Genomic DNA, 20,761 nt, shown 5'->3' on the forward strand with positions numbered 1-20,761 from the left:
CCATAAAGGAAAGATTGAGGGAGACTGGGCTAAATCTTTTCTTCTCTAAGGAGAATAAGAGTTGACCTTACTGAGGTGTTCAAAATTGGGAACAATTTTGACAGGGTAAAGAAGGATATTCTGTTTCCACTGATTGATATGTCAGTAATTTGGGCGGCACAGTGGCACAGTGGTTAGCACTGCTGCCTCCCAGGGCCAGAGACCCGGTTCAATTCCCGCCTCAGGCGACTGACTGTGTGGAGTTTGCACGTTCTCCCCGTGTCTGCGTGGGTTTCCTCCGGGTGCTTCGGTTTCCTCCCACAGTCCAAAGATGTGCAGGTCAGGTGAATTGGCCATACTAAATTGCCCGTAGTGTTAGGTAAGGGGTACATGTAGGGGTATGGGTGGGTTGCGCTTCGGCGGGGCGGTGTGGACTTGTTGGGCCGAAGGGCCTGTTTCCACACTAAGTAATCTAATCTAATCTAATTAAGCAAAACAATTTCAAGATTTTTAGTAGTGAGATGAGGAGAAATTTCTTGAAAGAATTGAGAGGATTTGGAATTCACTGACTGGGACAGTGATGGAGGTGGATTCCATAGGAATTTTCAAAAGAGAGCTGGATATATATTTGAATGTGATGAAGTTAGAACCTCGAAGATAGGGCTGGAGAGCAGGACTAGTTGGATAGCTTTTACTGGAGCCGGGACAGACATGATGGATTGAACGGCCTTCTTCTATACTGCAAAATTCCATGACTCTATAATGCCTTTATTAGCTTTTTAAAATTATTTTAATAAGTTTCTACTTAATCTATGAGTTTCAGGAAGGGAAGGAAAGAAAAAGAAGTTTATTCTAAATATTGTCAATCTCTCGCTTCAATCCACCAAACACAGTCATGCTTTGAAAACAGTAATGCATTTTATGCCAAGCCATCGACTAGTTAAAACAGCCAACTAATGATGATATGTATTCATTCAGGACAGAAACATTTATTTTTGGAATTAGCCTACTTAACTGGCAGAGTTGTACTGATTTAAAGAAGTCAATTTGCTGAATCATTTTTCTAACAAGGGAACAGATTTCCTAAAAAGCTGTTGGACATGGCAACCATGGATAGTTTGTGAATATGAAGCAAAGGCAGAAATGGATAAAATGAAACGTAGTCATTGAATTGCTTTTGGATGCAAGAAACATTTTGCACATTTGAAGAGGTAAGAAATTCAAAAGAGAGAGTGGAAATAAAATAGTTTTCTTTCCTTGCTGAGATAATACAGTTGGTCAAGATGGTCACAATCAATGAATGGGATATTAGTGATTAATTCAGCAAACTTCCTTGAAGTGCAAGACATCAACTCCAGCTTCCCAGATTGCCTTAATCCACTACAATTTTCCTACCATTGCAATAGGTCCATGGCAGATGCCATCTCCCTGGCCCTACACTAATCCCTAGAACATCTAGATAACAAAGACATCCATGTTTTTTAAAAGATGGCAGCAGCAGCTCCCACTCACTTGGCCAGCCACAGTCTTTGCTTTCTTTTTGTTGTGTTTCTTCATTTCTCTTTTATGTCAATGTTCGCCATTTTTCTGCAGCTGTGGAGGAGGCAGTTCAAAATGTCTGCTGCAGCAGAGTGATGGATCCGGATTCCTGTTCTCTTGGCCACAGTGGCAGCATCTGCACTGAAGGTTTCATTGTGAGTGGGTCTGGCCTGTTCCTCTTGATGGCAGTTTCTACTGTGGCTACAACAGAGGTATTAAGGTTCCAGTTCATTCCACATGGCTATGGTGGCATTGTGGCAACTTTCGGCAGTGATTGAAATAGCAACAGCTTCGGTGTTAGTGACTTGGTCAGTGACCAGTCGATCACTTCTTGCTTGCAGCAATGCAGTGGCTTCAGTGTCAGCTTCGGAAATGGCATTGTGGTAGGTCCACTCCAGAAATCCTTGCTTTGGCAGCTTCAGGAGCAGTGGTGTCCCATAGCCACTCCACAAATCCAGATAGCTGTGCTGGGAACAAAAGACTAACTTTGTCCTTACTTTGTTTTATAATTTCTGTAATTAAAATACCACTGAATTGTGGCAACTTATGCAAATCTCACCTGTATTTTCATAAATACAAATGACAATAAATTTCTATTCTATTCCACATCAGACTCCTATTTATTGACTTTAGCTCTATCTTCAACACCATAATTCCAACCAAACTCATCTCCAAATTGAGAACTAGCACTCTGGTCCACCACTTTGCAACTGGATCCTTGACTTCCTGACCCACACACCACAATCAGTAAGGATAGATGACAACACCTCCTTCACAATTCTTAACATCAGTGTCCTTCAAGGCTGTGTCCTCAGCACTTCCTATATTCCTTATACTCCAGTATGGCCAAATTCAGTTCGAACTCCATTAACAAATTTGCTGCTTCATTGTAGTGTGTCAGATCTCAAATAAAGACAAAACGGGGTACAGGAAAGAGGTAGTGGCATGTTGTAAAGATGACAATCTCTCCTTCGATGTCACAGATTTCAGGAAGTGGACAGAAGCACATGCCTCTGTGTATCAATGGTGTTGAGGTGGAGATGATGGAGAGCTTTAGGTTCCTAAGAGTAAATATTACCAATCTGTCCTGGTCCATTCACATTGATGCTACAGTCAAGGAAAGCATACCAATGCCACTACTTCCACAGAAGGCTGAAGAAATTCAGCATGTCCATATGACTTCTACCAAATTTTAATGGATGCACCACAGACAGCATCCTATCCGGATGCATCACAGCTTGGTACGGCAACTACTCTACCCAAGATTGCAAGAAATTACAAACAGTTGGGAACACAGCCCAGTCCATCATGAAAACAAGTTTGCTTTCCATTGACTCAGTCTATACTTCCCACTACCGTTGGAAAGCAGCCAACATCACTGGAGATCTCTCTCATCCCAGTTACACTCTTCCATGGGTAGAAGATACAAATGTTTGAAAAATACATGCCTACAGATTCAAGAACAGTTTCTTCCCTGCTATTGTCAGACTTATGAATAGACGTAATATGTTAGAGTAGATCCTTCTTTGCACCCGCTCTGTAGCTATAACACTATGTTCTGCATTATTTTATTATCCTGATGTACTTATTACAATTTGTCTGGTTAGCACACAAAACAATACTTTTCACTGTATCTCAGTACATGGCCCCAAAATGTCAGAACAATTGAAAGGTTCCACTCACAGTGGCAACCAAAGGGATAAGCAGAATCACTGAGATGGTGCATCTTCAAACATAGCCTGCTGTCCATGTATTTGTTTCTTATTGAACCACTAAGTCAATCAGCAGCAAAAGCAGGAAAAAAAAAAGGCAAATGACAGCAGTGAGCAATCTGCTGGACAGCAAGGCTATGTGCCTGGGTGGGGGATGATAAGACTGCAAAAGTTGGTGGGGGGAGGGCACGATTGGGGGAAATGTGTGGGGAGATCTACGAAAAAGCAGCTGCAAAGGGAATGGGGGGGAAGAGAAGGAAGAGTGCAGATGCAAGGGATGAGGGAGAGTATTAATAGTAAGTTGGGGCAGGAGAAGAGTGCAGGCTTCAAGGGCAGGGTTAAAATAGATCAGAAGTAGCAAGCTGTGCACTACTCTGTGCGTGGGTGTGCATTCCTTGCATGGTAGAAGTGGTAGAATGTGGGCTGCAAAGTCTGCCTGGGGAGGCAAAGATTAGCTGCAAAAGTGTGAGTGGGGAACAACATTCCTGTTCATTTTTCTTCTGCTCAGACCTCTGAGGGTCACGTGCAACAGTCAATGAAGCAGAAGTCAATGCTGCAAAGAGCATCAGTAACTGTTGTATGCCGACTCAGATCAACCGCGAAGCCTACAGGGGACACTGGTGGAGGACATGATCCTGCCACAACTGGGAGTCCTGGAAAAGGAGGTCAGAAGAAATGCAAAAAAAAAACACAGCTTAGAGGAAGAATTATACATACTTCTGGATTCTTATTTCTCTTAAGTTCAAACTTTAAGAAACAAATAGGATTCTTAAAGAGCTTGAAAGGGTAAGAGCTGAGATAGCCAAGGATCAACCGTCATAGTCTCAAAACCGAAGGGCATCAAATTAAGACAGAGATGAGGTGGAGTTTCTTTTCTTCAGGAGCTCTAGTTCATGTAGCTGACAAAGAGAGAGGCATAGCTGGTGCCCATGCAGCACCAGCACCACTCCCCATCTTTTCATCTGCAACATTGATGACTGCATCGGCGCCACCTCATGCTCCCTTGAGGAGGTTGAACAGTTCATCAACTTCACCAATACATTCCATCCCGACCTTAAATTCACCTGGACCATCTCGGACACCTCCCCCCCTTCCTGGACCTCTCCATCTCCATCAACAGTGACCAACTCAACACTGATATTTTCTACCAAGCCACCGACTCCTACAGCTACCTGGATTACACCTCCACCTACCCTGCCTCCAGCAAGAATGCTATCCCTTATTCTTAAATCCTCTGCCTCTGCCATATCTGCTCCCAAGAGGACCAGTTCTACCATAGAACACACCTGATGCCGTCCTTCTTTAAAGGCCACAATTTCCCCTCCCATGTGGTTGATGATTCCCTCCAGCACATCTCATCCACATCCAGTATCCCTGTCCTCAAACCTCACCCCTCCATACGCAACAAGGAGAGAACCCTCTGGTCCTCACCTCCCACCCCACCAATCTCTGGACATGTCACATCATTCTCTTCCACCCAACCAATCTCTGTATACGCCGCATCATCCTAAGCCATTTCCGCAACCTACAAACGGACCCCTCCACCAGAGTGTATTTCCATCCTCACACCGACCCTTCCCTGTGACTACCTTGTCAGGTCCATGCCCCGGCACTTTTCCCTGCCACTGCTGGAACTGCAAAACCTGTTCCCACACCTACTCCCATCACCTCTGTCCAAGGCCCCAAAGGAGCCTTCCACAAAGAGGTTTCACCTGCACTTCCACACGTCATTTACAGAATCCATTACTCCCGATGCGATCTCCTCTACACTGGGGAGACAGGATGCCCACTTGCAGAGCGCTTCAGAGAACATCTCTGGGACACCTGCACCAATCAACCCCACCACCCCATGGCTGAACACTTCAACTCCCCCTCACATTCTGCTGAGGACACGCAGGCCCTGGGCCTCCTCCAATGCCAATCCCTTACTATCCGACGTCTGGAGGAAGAACGCCTCATCTTCCGCCTTGGGACCCCATGACATCAATGTGGATTTCACCAGTTTCCTCATTTCCCCTCCCCCCACCTTACCCCAGTTCCAACCTTCCAGCTCAACACTGTCGTCATGACCCATCTTCTTTCCCACCTATCCACTCCACCCTCCCCTCCCCTCCGACCTATTACCTTTACCCCCACCTCCATCCACCCACTGCGCTCTCAGCTACCTTCCCCCCAGTCCCACTTCCCCTCCCATTTATCTCGCTGTGGTGAAACGGTTAAAAATTATGTCCCAATACATGTGTGAATCTAACCGGAATGGAGGTGTTGCTTAGTCCCGTGTGAATCTTATTACACACCTCCCCGTGTGAATCTTCTTATCTGTATGTAGAGTCTGCTCTGGGGTTACGTTTAACCGCCGAGCGTGGGTTGTTGGCAACCGCTCTACGAGAACTGACGGCTCCCAGTTCCGGTAACATGTAGATGAGTATAAGCCAGACCCGTTGTAAGTATGAGACCTGGTTGTGGCGACGCTGCGGGGAATAAAATGCTCATATTCTAGCAGACTCGCCTCTTGGTCGTTTGTTCTGTGTCAGACTACTCTCCTACGAACCTGACCTTGAGAATTTTTTTAAAACACTCGCCACTCTCGAGGCTCCCAGCCTCATTCCTGATGAAGGGCTTTTGCCCGAATTAACAATTTTCCTGTTCCTCGGATGCTGCTTGACCTGCTGTGCTTTTCCAGCACCATACTCTAGATTCTTTTCTTGTCTTTGGAACTCATTGCCCTACAGAACTGTGGGGGCAGAGACCTAGTGCTTATTTAAGGCTGAGGTAGATTCTTATCATTAGGGGGATCAAGAGTTACGGGGAATGAGCAGGAAAGTGGATGTGAGGAGTGTCAGATCAACTATGATCCCACTGAATTGCGGAGCAGGCTCAAAGGGCTGAACAATCTACTCATGTCCCTATTTCTTATGATATTATAGAAGGTCATTTGGATTTATTAAATTGCAAATTTCCTTTTTACACCCCTTGACCCCAGAAAAATACTTACATCCTGTTGTAATCTGTATACCGAAGACAGTTAATACTTGATCCTCATTGAGTTGCACGTTGCAAGTGAGAAGTGAATTTCCAACACTGTAAAGTCTCAGCGTTACGTTTGATACAGTACTATTGACTGTGTGATAATTGTCCTCTGATATTCTCATTCCCTTCAAATTCCAGAATATCTGATTTGCATCAACTTTATTTTCTTTTATGAAGGAATCATTAAGAATGCAGGATGCTGTTAGTTGTGAACCGAGCGCTATTACTGGTGACTCAGGGATAATGTAGGCAGCTTTCCCAATCAGACAATCCACTAGAGAAAAGAAATAAAAATCATTTCAGCAATTAAACGTAGATGTTTCAAAATAAATCTGTTCACAGCATTAACAGTGAATTATCTACACTTGGCACAAACAGATTTTATTTTAAAAACAAAGTAAAACGAAATGTGAGGGAGAATAATTTGCTAAATGACACATCAGAATAAGACTAATTTACTGATTTTCAGTCTTTTATTTCATTCTTCTGATAATTTATTGGATTGTACCTCAAAATAAAAGTAAATGCTGCATAAAAGGCAGAATGAGCACACTTTATTGTTTATGGTAGAAAATCAAAGTCACATCTTCTGAATAGCAAATAATCAAATTTCCAATTTGGCATCTTTCACCAGCCTTGCGCTTCCACAGAGTGCTATTTGATATTTGAATAGCCTTCCCTCTTTTCTAAGAGAATTAAAAAATAACCACTACCAAACTCAGGGAAGCTAGCACTACATGGCAAGTGTGGATATGCATGGAGAAGAATTACTAAAACTGCCCAAAAAAATTGTAATTATAACAGGCTCCAATCCTCCAAAGGCAGCAGCAGTAAGGAGATGATTAAGGCACATCAGAGTAAACAGATTGGCTATACTCTTTCCAGTAAATATACTAGCAGACTCAGGTTTGGTGTCACATTCAGAAAATTGCAACCCATTGTACAGACAAACACATAGTAAACCTGAAGTCAGTGCAGTTTCTTTAGCCACTCTGAGGAAGGGTCACTCAACCCAAAACATTAACTCTGATTTCTATCCACAGATGCTGCTAGACCTGCTGAGCTTTTCCAGCAATTTTTGTTTTTGTTACAGCTTTTTAGCATTATTGTGAGCTTTAAAAAGGCCTTTCATTTGGCTCGAATTCATTGTTGCACAAATGAATCTCATTGCAACATTAAATGGTAATGCAGCTGTGATATTGATGTAGACAGGGCTATTCTGTGATCTACTGAGGAGTCTCAGTTTTAACCATGGTTTTGACATTACAATGCCTCAGATGACTTGCAAATGAAACTCATGCAATTCCTCAATACTTCTGAAATTATCTTTATGTTCAAGTTTCCAATGTGATTCAATATCAAGGCTTTTGAAAGTTAATGTTTTTGATTTTCCCAGATTAATGCAAACAAGTAACAATTTATTGCCCAAGTTAAATATCAAAGGTGAAGATGGTAAGCTATGAGATATAATAGGTCTTTACTTACCAGTCCTTAAACATACACTGATTTGTGTGTAGAGATACACTGTTAACGCCAAGTAGCCCTGCATGGTTTTGATAGCACTGAAAAATAAGTAAAATAAAAGTAGGTTGTTTACTTTCAAAATTGTCAATTTGCCTCAATATTAATTTTTGATTCTGTACAAAATGTAATTGTCTTCATACATAACAAAAACCAAATAGCAGCACAGGATTGCATTAGGTGGTGTGCCATCATGCTGGTCACAACTGCAATCCCCTTTCCAACTATAGCAGTACCTCCTATTGCTTCACTCCATGACAGCTTCAAAAACTTTGGCAATGCCATACTAAATTTGCAACCTGAAGCCCCAGCCAATGGTGAAGCACCTACAATTGGGGCAGCTCAAGATGGGCCACATATTTCAGGAAGGGTCATAGGGCCCGAGAACAGATAAAAGATTCAAAGTGGTAAGGGCATAGGAGGATTTAAAAACAAAAATGAGAATTTAAAAATAGACACACTGCAGTTCAGTCTGCAAGAATGTGCACTACCTGGTCATTTTATTTCTCTACCTTGCTCCAACTTTGATTTTTCTGTTCTTGAACTGCTACAAATGATTCTCAAGACAAGGGTGAGATATTTAAATAAAAGCAAAATATTGTAGAAGCTGAAAATAAAACTAGAAAATTCTGGAGAAACTCAGCCAGCATTTCTTCCAAATGCTGCCAGATCGGCTGTGTTTCTTTGGTATTTTCGGTTTCTATTTTGTACATGTTTGAGGTACTTTACAGTCTTCTGCATATAACATTCTACAATTTTAAGATTTCTATGCTGGTTTGGTTTTCTTCTCTTGTTTCTGTCTTATTTCCTAATTCTTATTTCTTTGTTTTGCATTTGGACAGCAGTTAATCCAGTGGGAGGCAATTCCTAGCAGTATTAATTGATTTAAATCCTGTCACAGCAGGCAATGGAATTTGCATTTAAAAAAATCTCTGGAATGAAGAGTCTAATGATGACTGTGAATCCATTTTTGAATGTCATGAAAACCCATCTGTTTCCCTAATGTCCTATCGGGAGGGAAGTAGTAATCCTTACCTGGTCTGGCCTACATGTAACTCTATACTCTCAGTAATGTAGTTGACTCTTAAATGCCCTCTGGATAATTTGGGATGGGCAATAAATGCTGGCCTAGTGATGCCTTCATTGGTGAATGAATTAACATAGAAAAATAATCTACCATTTCCATCTTTACACACACTTTTTGTTTCTTTACTTATCTCGTTACTACTATTTTGGCCTTGGTTACAATTAGGAGAAATAGTTTGGGGAGGCAGTAGCCTGGTGGTAAATGTCACTGGACTATTAATCCAGGAGCCCAGGCGAATGTACTCAGGGAAATCATCAGTAAGATATTGGAGCAGAATTAGGTCATTCAGTCAATCGAGTCTGCTATGCCACTCGATCATGGCTAATATGTTTCTCAAGATCATTCTCCTGCTTTCTCCCTCAATCCTTGATCCTTTTACCAATCAAGAACCAGGTTTGTCTTTGTTTTCAATACTGCACACTCAATCACTTGGTCTCCACAACACACTGCGGTAATGAGTTCCACAGATTAATCACCTTCTGGCTGAAGAAAAACCTCTTCATCTCAGTTGTTCCTTCACATTGAGTCTGTGGCCTCAGGTTCTAGTCTCTCGTCCAAATGTAAACATTTTCTCCACATACACTCTATCTCGGCCTCTCCTTATTTTAAATTTCAATCAGATTGCCCCCTCATTCTTCTAAACTCCACTGAGTACAGACCAGAGTCCTCACCTGCTCTTCATCCCCAGGATCAATCTTGTACACCTTCCTTGGGACTCCTTCAATCTTCTCTTAGCTATAGTCAGTTCTGAAGAAGTGTCACTGGGCCCGAAATGTTAACTCTGATTTCTCTCCACAGATGCTGAGATTTTTCATCAATTTCTGTTTTTGTTTGATTTCCAATACCTGCAGTTTTTTTTTTAGAAAATTAATTTCCTATCTTCTACGTTCCTTCTTTGTAAACAGTGGTGTTACATTAGCGATTTATTGCCCATTTCCTAGTCATCTGGGATCCTCCCTGATTCCAGCGAGTACTGAAAGATCATCACCAATGCCTCCACAATCTTCTGAGCTATCTCCTTCAGAATTCTGGGGTGTAGCCCATCTGGTCTGGGTGGCTGATCCACTTTCATATCTTTCAGCTTCCCCAGCATCTTCTCTTTGGTGAAGGCCTCTATGCTCACTCCTACCCCTTGACTCTAAGTCCTGGTACGCTGCTTCCACTTTGAGAACTGATGCAATGTATTAATTCAATTCCTCCACCATTTCTTTGCTCTCCACTACTACTTCTCCAACCTCATTTCTAATGTTCACTCTTGCTTCCCTCTTACTTTTTATATATCTGAAGAAAACCGCTTGCAACCTTTTCTCGTATTACTAACTAGGTTATTCTCCTATTTCAGCTCCTCTCCCTTATTGCTCTTTATTTAGTTATCTTCTGCTGGGTTTTAAAGGCTTCCCATTAATCTTCACCATATTGCATGCTTTTTCTTTTCTGCTGTCCTTGACTTGCCTCGTCAACCCAGGTTGCCTTCTCCTCCCCTCGTTATGTTTCTTATTCCTTGGTATAAGTTTCTGCTGGGTCTCCTGAATTACCGCCAGAAACTCCTGCCATTGCTGCTCCACAGTCTTTCCTGATGGCTCCCCTTCCAATCAACTCTGGCCAGCTCCTCCCTTTGTAATTACCTTTACTCAATTAAAATACCGTGACATCTGAAATGACTGTTACACAGGCAGCTCATATCAATTTTATTTAAAATAATAGATCTAGAATACTTGGGAACCCAGTTTGGGTTCCACCAGGATCACTCAGTTCCTCACCTCATTATAGCCTTGGTTCAAACATGGGCAAAAAGCAATCTTGAATTCCAGAGGTGAGGTGAGAGTAACAGCTCTTAAAATCAAGGCTGCATTTGAAAGAGTGAGAGCCCTGGCAAAACTGGAATCTATGGGTATCAGGTGGAGAACTCTCCAGTGGTTAGTGCCATACATGACACATAGGAAGATGGTTATGGTTGCTGGAAGTCAGTCATTTCAGCTCCAAGGCATTATGCAGGTGTTCCTCAGGGTAGTCTCCTAGATCCAACTATCTTCACCTGCTTCATCAAGGACCTTCCTTCCACCAAATGGGGATGTTCACTGATGATTGCTCAACATTCAGCTGACAAGTGGCAAGCAACATTCGGGCCGCACTAATGCCAGGCTATAACCATCACCAATGAGACAATCTTAACCATCACCCTTGACATTCAATGGTCTTACCATTACTGAATCCCCACTAACAACATCTTGGGAGTTATCACTGATCAGAAACTCAACCAGACTCACCACATATACGCAGTGGCTACAAGAGCAGGTCAGAAGCTAGGAATACTGTAGTGAGTAACTCACCTCCTGATTCCCCAAAGCCTGTCCAGTATCTATAAGGCACAAGTCAGGATTGCAATGGAATACTCCCCATGTACAATACATCCACAAGCACCCACTCCACCCACCAATGACACTCAGGAGCAGCAGTGTGTACTATCTACAGGATACACTGCAGAAATTCATGAAAGATCCTCAGTACAGCACCTTCCTAACCCAGGACCACTTCCATCTAGAAGGACAAGGGCAGCAGATATATGGGAATACCACTGCCTTCAAATTGCCTTCCAAGCCACTCACCATCCTGACATGGAAATACATCACCATTCCTTCACTGTCACTGGGTCAAAATCCTGGAATTCCCTCCCTAATGGTATCATGGGTCAACCCACAGCAGGTTGACTAGAGCAGTTCACCTCCACCTTCTCAAGGACAACAAGGGATGGGCAATAAATGCTGGTTGGTTAGTGAGATCCACATTCCACAAAATGAATAAATAAAAAGAAAACAAATTAGTCTCAGTAACAGTGCCATAAAACTATCTTTAATTGTTGTAAAAACTCACATAAATCACTATTGTTCTTTAGGGAACAAAAACTGCCACTTCATCTGGTCTGGCACACCGGTCATAGAAATGTAGTTGAATCTTAAATCTCTGCAAAAGCTGACCATTTCACTTAATTCAATGGCAATGAGGAATAAAGAAGAAACAAATTTGGACTTTTATATGATCATAATATTTTGGAATGATAGCTTTGAATAAAGATAAATTACTGATGTCCCATTCTTACTTACTTCGAAAGATGAAAGAAAATTAAGATCACGTACAGGTTATTAGCATTGCTAATTAGACACAGGATCAATATTCCTTTGATTCCTTAGTCCTAAATGCAATTTTCAATTCCTTCTTAAAATCACACTACTTTTAACACCAATTGTTTTCTGTGGTAATGAATTTCAGAGGTTCATCTCTCTCTCTCTCAGTGAAGAAATTTTTCCTTATATCCATTCTAAAACAAGCCTGAGACTGTAACCCCTGTTTCAGGATTCCCTTGTCATCTGGAACATCCCCTTCCTGCATCTGGAACATCCTTACTGCATCGATCCTGTCTCGTCCTGTTATAATCTTCTCAGTTTCTGAGATTCCCTCCACCTCATTTTCTGAACCCCAGTGAATTTAGTCCTAGCTGATCCAGTCTCTCTTCATACATTAGTCTTGCTAACCCAAGAATCAGTCTGGTAAGTCTTCAATGTACTCTCTTTATAGCGAGAACATCCTTCTTCAGATAAAGGAGACCCAAACTGCACACAATATTCTAGTAAGGTCTCACCAATGCCCTGGTCTCACCAAGACATCCCTGCACCTGTGCTTGAATCCTCTTGCTATGAAGGCCAACATATGATTTGCCATCTTTACAGCTTACTGCACCTGCATGCCTATCTTCAGAAAATAGAGTACAAGGACACCCAGGTGTTATTGCACATTACTCTCTCAATCTATCATTTTTTTGCTACCAAAGTAGATAACCTTACATTTATCTTCATTAATCTGCATCTGCCACTCACTTGGTCCAAAATACACTAAAACATCTCGACATCCTTCTCAACTCAAATCCTCACTCAGCTTTAGATCTCTCATCTCTATTACTCTATGACTCTCCTTTTACCTCTGAAGATACTGTAGGATTTAGCGTATTTCCAGCATTTTCTGTTTTTATTACTGATTAAGAATGGGCCTTGGATTATATAAAAGTTCCTCACAGTAGACTAGTTAGCAAGGTTAGATCACATGGAATCACATGGAGAACTAGGCATTTGGATACAGAACTAGCTCAAAGGTAGAAGATAAGGGGTGGTGGTGGAGGGTTGCCTTTCAGATTGGAGGCCTGTGACCTGTGGCATGCCACAAGGATTGGTGCAGAGTCCAATGCTTTTGGACATTTACATAAATGGTTCAGTTGTGAACATAGGAGGTAGAGTTAATAAGTTTGCAAATGACACCAAAATTGGAGGTGTAGCGGACAGCGGAGGTCACCTCAGAGTACAACAGGATCTTGATCAGATAGGCCAAGGAATGGGAGATGGATTTTAAATTTAAATAAATCTGAAGTGCTGCATTTTGGAAAGGCAAATCAGAGCAGGACTGGTACACTTAATGTTAAGGTCCTGGGGGAGTATTGCTGAACAAATAGACCTTGGACTGCAGGTTCATAGTTCCTTAAAAGTGGAGTTGCAGGTAGATAGGAAGTGAAGGCGGCATTTAGAATGCTTTCGTTTATTGGTCAGAGCACTGAGTGTAGGAGTTGAGAAGTCATGCTGGGGCTGTACAGGACATTGGTTACGCCACTTTAGGAATATTGTGAGCAATTCTGGTCTCCCTCCTATTGGAAGGATGTTATGAAACATGAAAGGGTTCAGAAAAGATTCACAAGGATGCTGCTAGGGTTAGAGGGCATGAACTAAAAGGAAAGGCTGAATAGGCTGGGGCTGTTTTCCCAGTTGCGTCAGAGGCTAAGGGGTGACCTTGTAGAGGTTTATAAAATCACGAGGGGCATAGATAGGGTAAATAGACAAGTCACTGGGGTGGGGGAGTCCAGAACAAGAGGCATAGGTTTACGGTGAGAGGGGAATATTTAAAAGGGACCCAAGGGGCAATGTTTTCACGCTGAGGGAAATGGAATGGACTGTCAGAGGCAGTTGTGAAAGCTGGTACAATTACAACACTTAAAAGGGATCTGGATCAGTGTATGAATAAGAAGGGTTTAGAGGGATATAGGCAAAGTGCTGGCAAGTGGGACTAGATTAATTTAGGATATCTGGTCAGCATGGATAAGTTGGACCGAAGGGTCTGTTTCCGTGCTGTACATTGCTATGATTCTAATACATTTAAACTGATCAAACACCCCATAAGAACAAGGTAGTTCTTTTAAAAAGTAGCCAAACCCAAGAGTGTAACAAGGCACATTTTGATACTAGACTAGTATTCCATGTCTGGCCCAATGATTTAGGAACTGGAGTTCAAAACTGTCCAGAACAGCTAGTAAATTTAAATTTAGTTAAATAAATCTGGAATACAAAGTTATGGTGATTATGTTGTGTCTCGATGTCTGTAAAAACGCATCTGGTTCACTGATTTTTGTCAGAGACAAAAATGTCAAGAGTTAGATCATTTCTTATTGAAGATGATTATTGCCTGGCATTTGTGTGCTATTTCTCAGCCCAAGCCTGGATATTGTCCAGATCTTGTTGAATTTGAACATGAACTGGAATTGAGTATACCTCCAACCAGCAAAGTGTCAGAGACAAAAATCTGGTGTGCTTCCTGAGCCTGATTTGCAAACAACACTGATCCACAGTAATGTGACTCTTATTAGCTTTTTGAATGTTTGAAAAGCATTCTGCAGTTATGGATGGGCAAGAATTTCTGACATCAAGGAGTCACAAAAAAAACTGGCATCAATGGAAATCAGGGATTAAACTCTTTGCTGGTTGGAGGTATACTGGTCTTATAGGCCGTGATTGTTGGAGGTCAGTCATCAATTCCAGCACATTTCTACATGAGTTCCTCAGGGTAATGACCTAGGCCCAAACACCTTCAGCAGCTTCATCCATGATGTTCCCTCTATCATAAAGGTCAAAAGTAGGGATGTACATTACTATTCAAGATTGCTCAGACACTGAAGCAGTTCATGTTCAAATTCAACAAGATCTGGACAATATCCAGGCTTGGGCTGAGAAATAGCACACAAATGCCAGGCAATAATCATCTTCAATAAGAGATGATCTAACTCTTGACATTCAATTGTGTTACCTTCACTGAATCCTCCACTACAACATCTTGGGATTCACCAATGGCCAGAATGTCAACTGGACATTCCATATCAATATAATGGCTACAATGAACAGGTCGGAGATTATGAATACTGCAATAAGTAACTCACCCCCGGACTTCCAAATCCTGCACAGCAACTACCAGGCACAATTTGGGAATGTGATGGAATACTCCCCACTTGTCACGATGGATGCTTTCATTTAACTGTTCCTATGTTTTCGAATGGTGCCGTTGATGAACTTCACAGTAAATGCAGGAGAATATTCCCCTGTTGAATACAATAACTCACTGCCCCACAAAAGCACTTCCTTATAAATAGAGGAAGAGATCACATTTTGCTGGGGATTGATTTCTCAACTACATTTTTAAAAATTTTATTTTTGACCAGCAGAATGCTTTCTAGTTTAGAAATCCATCGCTATTTAGAGTCTCTAGCACAAATTAATGAGAAATCAATGCCTATCTCTGGTGACTTATTTTTGCTCAAATGCATACACATTATGTATGATTATATTCCAAATGACCTACTCCACAGAGCTTCACTGCTCAGCAGAGACTCTCAAATCCACATGTTGAAGTACTCAGATTAAACTAAACTAACTAAAGCTATGCAGTGTTATAATGGTTCCAGCCCACTTTCAATTGAGCACTTTTTTTTCAAAGATTATCTGTAGTTATCAGGGAACAATCATAGCTCCCATTATTGTTTTTTAAAAAAACTCAAAAATAAAATGTCATTGAGCAAGGTAAGACACAGCCAACGGTGGAATAATGCACAAAACTGGAGAAATGGATAGGCCTATTGGAAGTTGCAGATCTGCAAGTTAGAAACAGAAATTGAAATGGTCTTGAAGAGATTTAAAACAAGGATGAGAATTTTAAATGAGACACTGGGATACCATACACCATTCTAGGTCAGTAGAAATTCAAGTGTTTGTGGGTCTTTTTGGTAGGATAGGATATAAGCATAAGTTAGTATACAGAGTATGAAGTTGAGAGACTAACCAAAAGTGAACTAGGAAATAAAACCAGGTCTGGAAGCAAAAGACAATGAATTTCAACTTCAAAAACTTACTGAGACAGGCAGAAAATAGCATGGAGACAAAAAAGTGAGTAAGATCAGTTAATGCATTCGAAGTTATGGTAGGAAAAATATGGTACGAGTGAAACACATCCCAGTTTAATTTTGATAATAAAAAGTTGTTGTCGGCACCAAGATTGAACTGTCCAATAGTTTGAATTAGGTAACATATTTTGCAAAAAAGATAACATTTCATGCAAGAACAGATAATATAAATTAAGCAACATTGCCTTGAACACTGCAGTTGCAAAAGCATTCCCAACACCTAAAGATGCACAAAATATTGGAGCACTTCAACTAGCAACAACCACCTGCCTGACTGAATACTTTAATTTTATTGAAAATGAAAGATGTTGTGAAACTTGAAAGGGTTCAGAAAAAAGATTTATGAAATGTTGCCGGGGTGGAAAATTTGAGCTATGGGGAGAGGCTCAATAACAGGTTGGGGTTATTTTCCCTGGAGTTCAAAACTAGAGGGCACAGGTTTAAGGTGAGAGGGTAAAGACATAAAAGGGACCCAAAGGGCAATGTTTTCATGCAGAGGGTGGTGTGTGTATGGAATGAACTGCCAGAGGAAGTGGAGGAGGTTGGTACAATTACAACATTTAAAAGGTATCTGGATGGGTATATGAATAGGGAAGGTTTAGAGGGATAAGGGCTAAATGCTGGCAAATAGGACTAGGTTAATTTAGGATATCTGGTCGGCATAGACGGTTTGGACCAAAGGCTCTGTTTCCGTCCTGTAGGTTTCGATAACTATTAACTTAGTGGTTGGCAAGTCAAGAAGATATGACATGATGTGAATAATAGGTTTTTATTATATTTCTTTTGTTCACGTTTAACACTATATACATCGCCAGTTTGTATGTCAGTCATTAACCATAGTTCACAAATGCCACAAAAAATATTGAGCACGCTGGTGTAAAAATTTCTAACCATGATTACTATGTTTCCTCGTAAAATCTCAATATTATAATCGTACAGACTGTAGCTCAAAAGTATGCCATTCTGTGAAGCTACTGACCTATACCAAATTTTCAGTACATTAAAACGGATTGCTGCTCCCTTTCTCGCCCTTCCATTTACGGTTTTTCCTGAAATGCCTTATGTTGCCATACTTTTCTTTCTTTAAGCAAAAGGATTGTGATACTTCTTAAGCAACATTTTTCACAGCCATGTCTGATGCTACTCTAGTAACTCTATAATCACTGTTAGTTAAATAAGCAAGATTTAAATATTTTGTTAGAATAAGCAAACACTGGTTTTAACATATTTGTAGAAATTTTCCGCTAGCTACTTCTTTGTTAGCTCCCTGTTCTATTTTTTGCATGTCTTTTTTTCCAAATACATTAAACCTCCCAATGTGTACACTTAAAGTCATAGTTAAGGAGAGGTACAGCATGGAAACAGATCCTTTGGTCCAACCCGTCCTTGCCGATCAAATATCCTCTCATATAGTCTCATTTGTCAGCACTTGGCCTATATCCCTCTAAATCCTTCCTATTCATATACCTGTCCAGATGCCTTTCAAATGCTGCAATTGTACCAGCCTCCACCACTTCCTCTGGCAGCTCATTCTATACATGTATCACCCTTTGTGTGATAAAGTTGCCCCCTTAGGTCCCTTTTATATTTTTCCCCTCTCACCCTAAACCTATGCCCACTAGTTCTGGACTCCCCCACCCCAGGGAAAAGACTTTGTCTATTTATCCTATCTGCGCCCCTCATGATTTTATAAACTTCTACAAGGTCACCCTCTGATGCTCCAGGAAAAACAGCCCCAGCCTATTCAGCCTCTTCCTATAGATCAAATCCTCCAATCTTGGCAAAAACAACCAGTATGAAACAAAACTGCCAACTGCATGAATTTGAAACTGCTTCATACACAAGATTAATCAAAATATGACTCCGTAATCAAACCAGCCCTCAAAATGACATAAAACAATTACTTGAACAGAAAAACAAAACAATTAACTATTTTGACAAATGATGTGATTATATCACAGTAAACCTGCATTTAAACATAACACTGCTACAGGTTCATGTCAGTTCATTTTAAAATTACATCCCAAATATCAGATCTGCCGATCATGGTAGCTGCATTCCTAAGTTCCAATACATGCACATTTGACTACTATACAAACACTAAAACAAAATAATTTCTGGTTGAGAGTAACTACTGGAATACTCACATTCACTACAGATGTATTACACAGAGCACAGAAGAAAAATACAAACATTCAGTCTCGTCCTTGCCAGCATTTACTCTTTGCAGGCAAAATCCTTTCTTCGATAAATGGAGGGGGGGGGGGGGGTTCTCAGCTACCTTCTTCCCAGCCCCACCCCACCCTGCCATTTATCTCTCCACTGCCCGAGCCTCCCAGCCTCGGCTTTTGCCCGAAATGTCGATTTTCCTGCTTCTCAGATGCTGCCTGTCCAGCTAAACTTTTCCAGCACCAGTCTTAACCTTGACATAGAACATAGAATTACTGCAGTGTGGAAACAGGCCAATGAGTCCACTCCGATCCTCCAAACAGCATCCCACCCAGACCCACCCCTCTAGCCTATCTCTGTAATCCTGCATTTCCTATTGCTAACACACTTAACATACATATCCCTGAACAGTATGGGTAATTTAGCATTGCCAATCCACCTAACATGCACATCGCCAGAGGAAACCGTAGCATCTGGCAGAAACCCACACAGACATGGGGAAAACATGTAAACTTCGCACAGAGGGTGGATTCAAACTCAGGTTTCTGGCACTGTCAGACAACAGTGCTAATAACCACTGAGCCACTGTGCTGACCATGAAGTGAGAGGTTATCCACTATAGTCAGAATCTCAGAATGCGATAGATGCCAGGGCAGTTAAATAATTTTTAAAAGGAGGAGACAGACAGATTTTTAATTAGTAACAGGCTGAAGGGTTATGGGAAGCAGTAGGAAAGTGGAGTTGAGACCAAAATGAAAATCAGCCAGGACTGTATTAAATGGTGAAGCAGGCTGGAGGGGCTGAATTGCTTACTTTTCCTCTCAGTTCTTGAATGCTTTTAACTTGTAACTTTGCAAATAAATATAAGTCATGCAAAGTTATAGTTCTACTCTCACCAACTTCCTGGAATAAAACATAACTAACAGGAGAGTAGACTCCACTAAAGTCCCCACAAATCCATGATATGGAACCCAGCATGTCAGTGCACACGAGGCTTAAGTATTTGATGGTATCTTTTAACAGAATGCTGACTGAATGATCTATCCTGGTCTCCTGAGCTCCCCAACATCACCAAGTGATTTCAAGAAATGGTGGACTGCACAGGAGACAGCAAAAGGTTGTGGTATTTGATAAATATTCAGCAGTCCAGCAGAAGTGTTATGTTACAGAAATGGCCATGCCCACAATCTCTTTCCACAAAATTCTGGGACACACCTGATCAGATCCTAAGGATTTATCCATCTTTATGCATTTGAACACCTCCTCTTCTATAATAATATTGACACTTCAGGATATTGTTCTCTAGCTTCCATTTGCTTCCCCACAGTAAAGACTGACATGAAATGCTCGTGTAGTATTTCACCTACATCCTTTGACTCCACACACAGACAGCCACATTGATCTTTAAAGGGGTCCTATTCTCTCCTTAGTTATACTTTTGCCCTTAAATGCATTTGTAGGATCTCTTTGGATTCTCCTTAACCCCATTTGTAAAGGATCTCTCATGGTTGGGACAGCTTGGTGCCTCAGTGGTTAGCACTGCAGCCTTACAGCGCCAGGGACCCAGGTTCGATTCCAGTCTTGGGTGACTACATGGAGTTTGCACATTATCCCTGTGTCTGCATGAGTTTTCTTGGGGTACTCTGGTTTCCTCCCACAATCCAAAGATGTGCAGGTCAGGTGAATTGGCCATGCTAAATTGCCCATAGTGTTAGGTACATTAGTCAGAGGGAAATGGGTCTGGGTGGATTACTCTTCGGAGGGTCAGTGTACACTTGTTGGGCCAAATGGCCTGTTTCCATACTGTAGGGAATCTAATCTAGTCTCCTTTTTGCCATCCTGATTGCCCTGCCCCGCCGCCCACCCCCCCCCCCCCTCTCCAATTATACTCCTACTGCTTTTATACTTTCTAGGGATTCACTCAATCCTAATTTTCTCTACCTGACATATTGCCTCCTTACTTTTCTTGATTAGAGCCTCAATTTCTCTAGTCATCCAGCATTCCCTACACCCATCCCCCTTGCCCTTCGCACTAGTACAAACATACTGTCTCTGAACTCTTGTTATCTCATTTTTGATTGTATCCCACTTTCAACCATCACTTTACTGGCAAATAGCCTCTCCCAAACAACTTTTGAAAGTTCCTATCCAATATGTCAAAATTGGCCTTTCTCCAATTTAGAACTTTAACGTCAGGTCTATCCTCTTCCACAACTATTTTAAAACTACATTGAATCATCCTGGGCATTACCTTTGACCAGAAACTTAGCTGGACTGATCACTGAAATATTGACAGGCTAAAGGCAAGGAATACAACTCATACCCTTGTCAAGATCTACAAGGCGCAAGTTGGCAGCATGATGGAATAATCACTACTTGTGTGAAAGAATGAAGACCCAAATATAAACAGCTTAATCCAGGACAAAACACACTACCTAATAAGCAACACTCCTGCCCTAT

At 41.5% G+C, this 20,761-nt stretch overlaps 1 protein-coding gene across 5 annotated transcripts in view; it reads right to left on the reverse strand.

The window, feature by feature from the left end:
* The window catches only part of LOC122549305 (interleukin-6 receptor subunit beta-like), a 79,948-nt gene that overhangs the window by 39,858 nt on the left and 19,329 nt on the right, over positions 1-20,761 (reverse strand). For 2 of the 5 annotated variants that reach the window (XM_043688915.1, XM_043688907.1), the window contains 2 exons: positions 7,746-7,822; positions 6,226-6,534 (listed from right to left, as the gene is read on the reverse strand). In XM_043688915.1, coding sequence (XP_043544850.1) covers positions 6,226-6,534; positions 7,746-7,809 — 373 coding nt within the window. In that variant the 5' untranslated portion in view covers positions 7,810-7,822. Of the gene's footprint in view, positions 1-6,225; positions 6,535-7,745; positions 7,823-9,539; positions 9,621-15,115; positions 15,357-18,279; positions 18,364-20,761 lie in introns of those variants that run through there. The other 3 variants (XM_043688931.1, XM_043688924.1, XM_043688897.1) reach the window with 3 other exon arrangements.

The sequence above is a fragment of the Chiloscyllium plagiosum genome, chromosome 1 (assembly GCF_004010195.1).
Source record: "Chiloscyllium plagiosum isolate BGI_BamShark_2017 chromosome 1, ASM401019v2, whole genome shotgun sequence".
NCBI lineage: Eukaryota > Metazoa > Chordata > Chondrichthyes > Orectolobiformes > Hemiscylliidae > Chiloscyllium > Chiloscyllium plagiosum.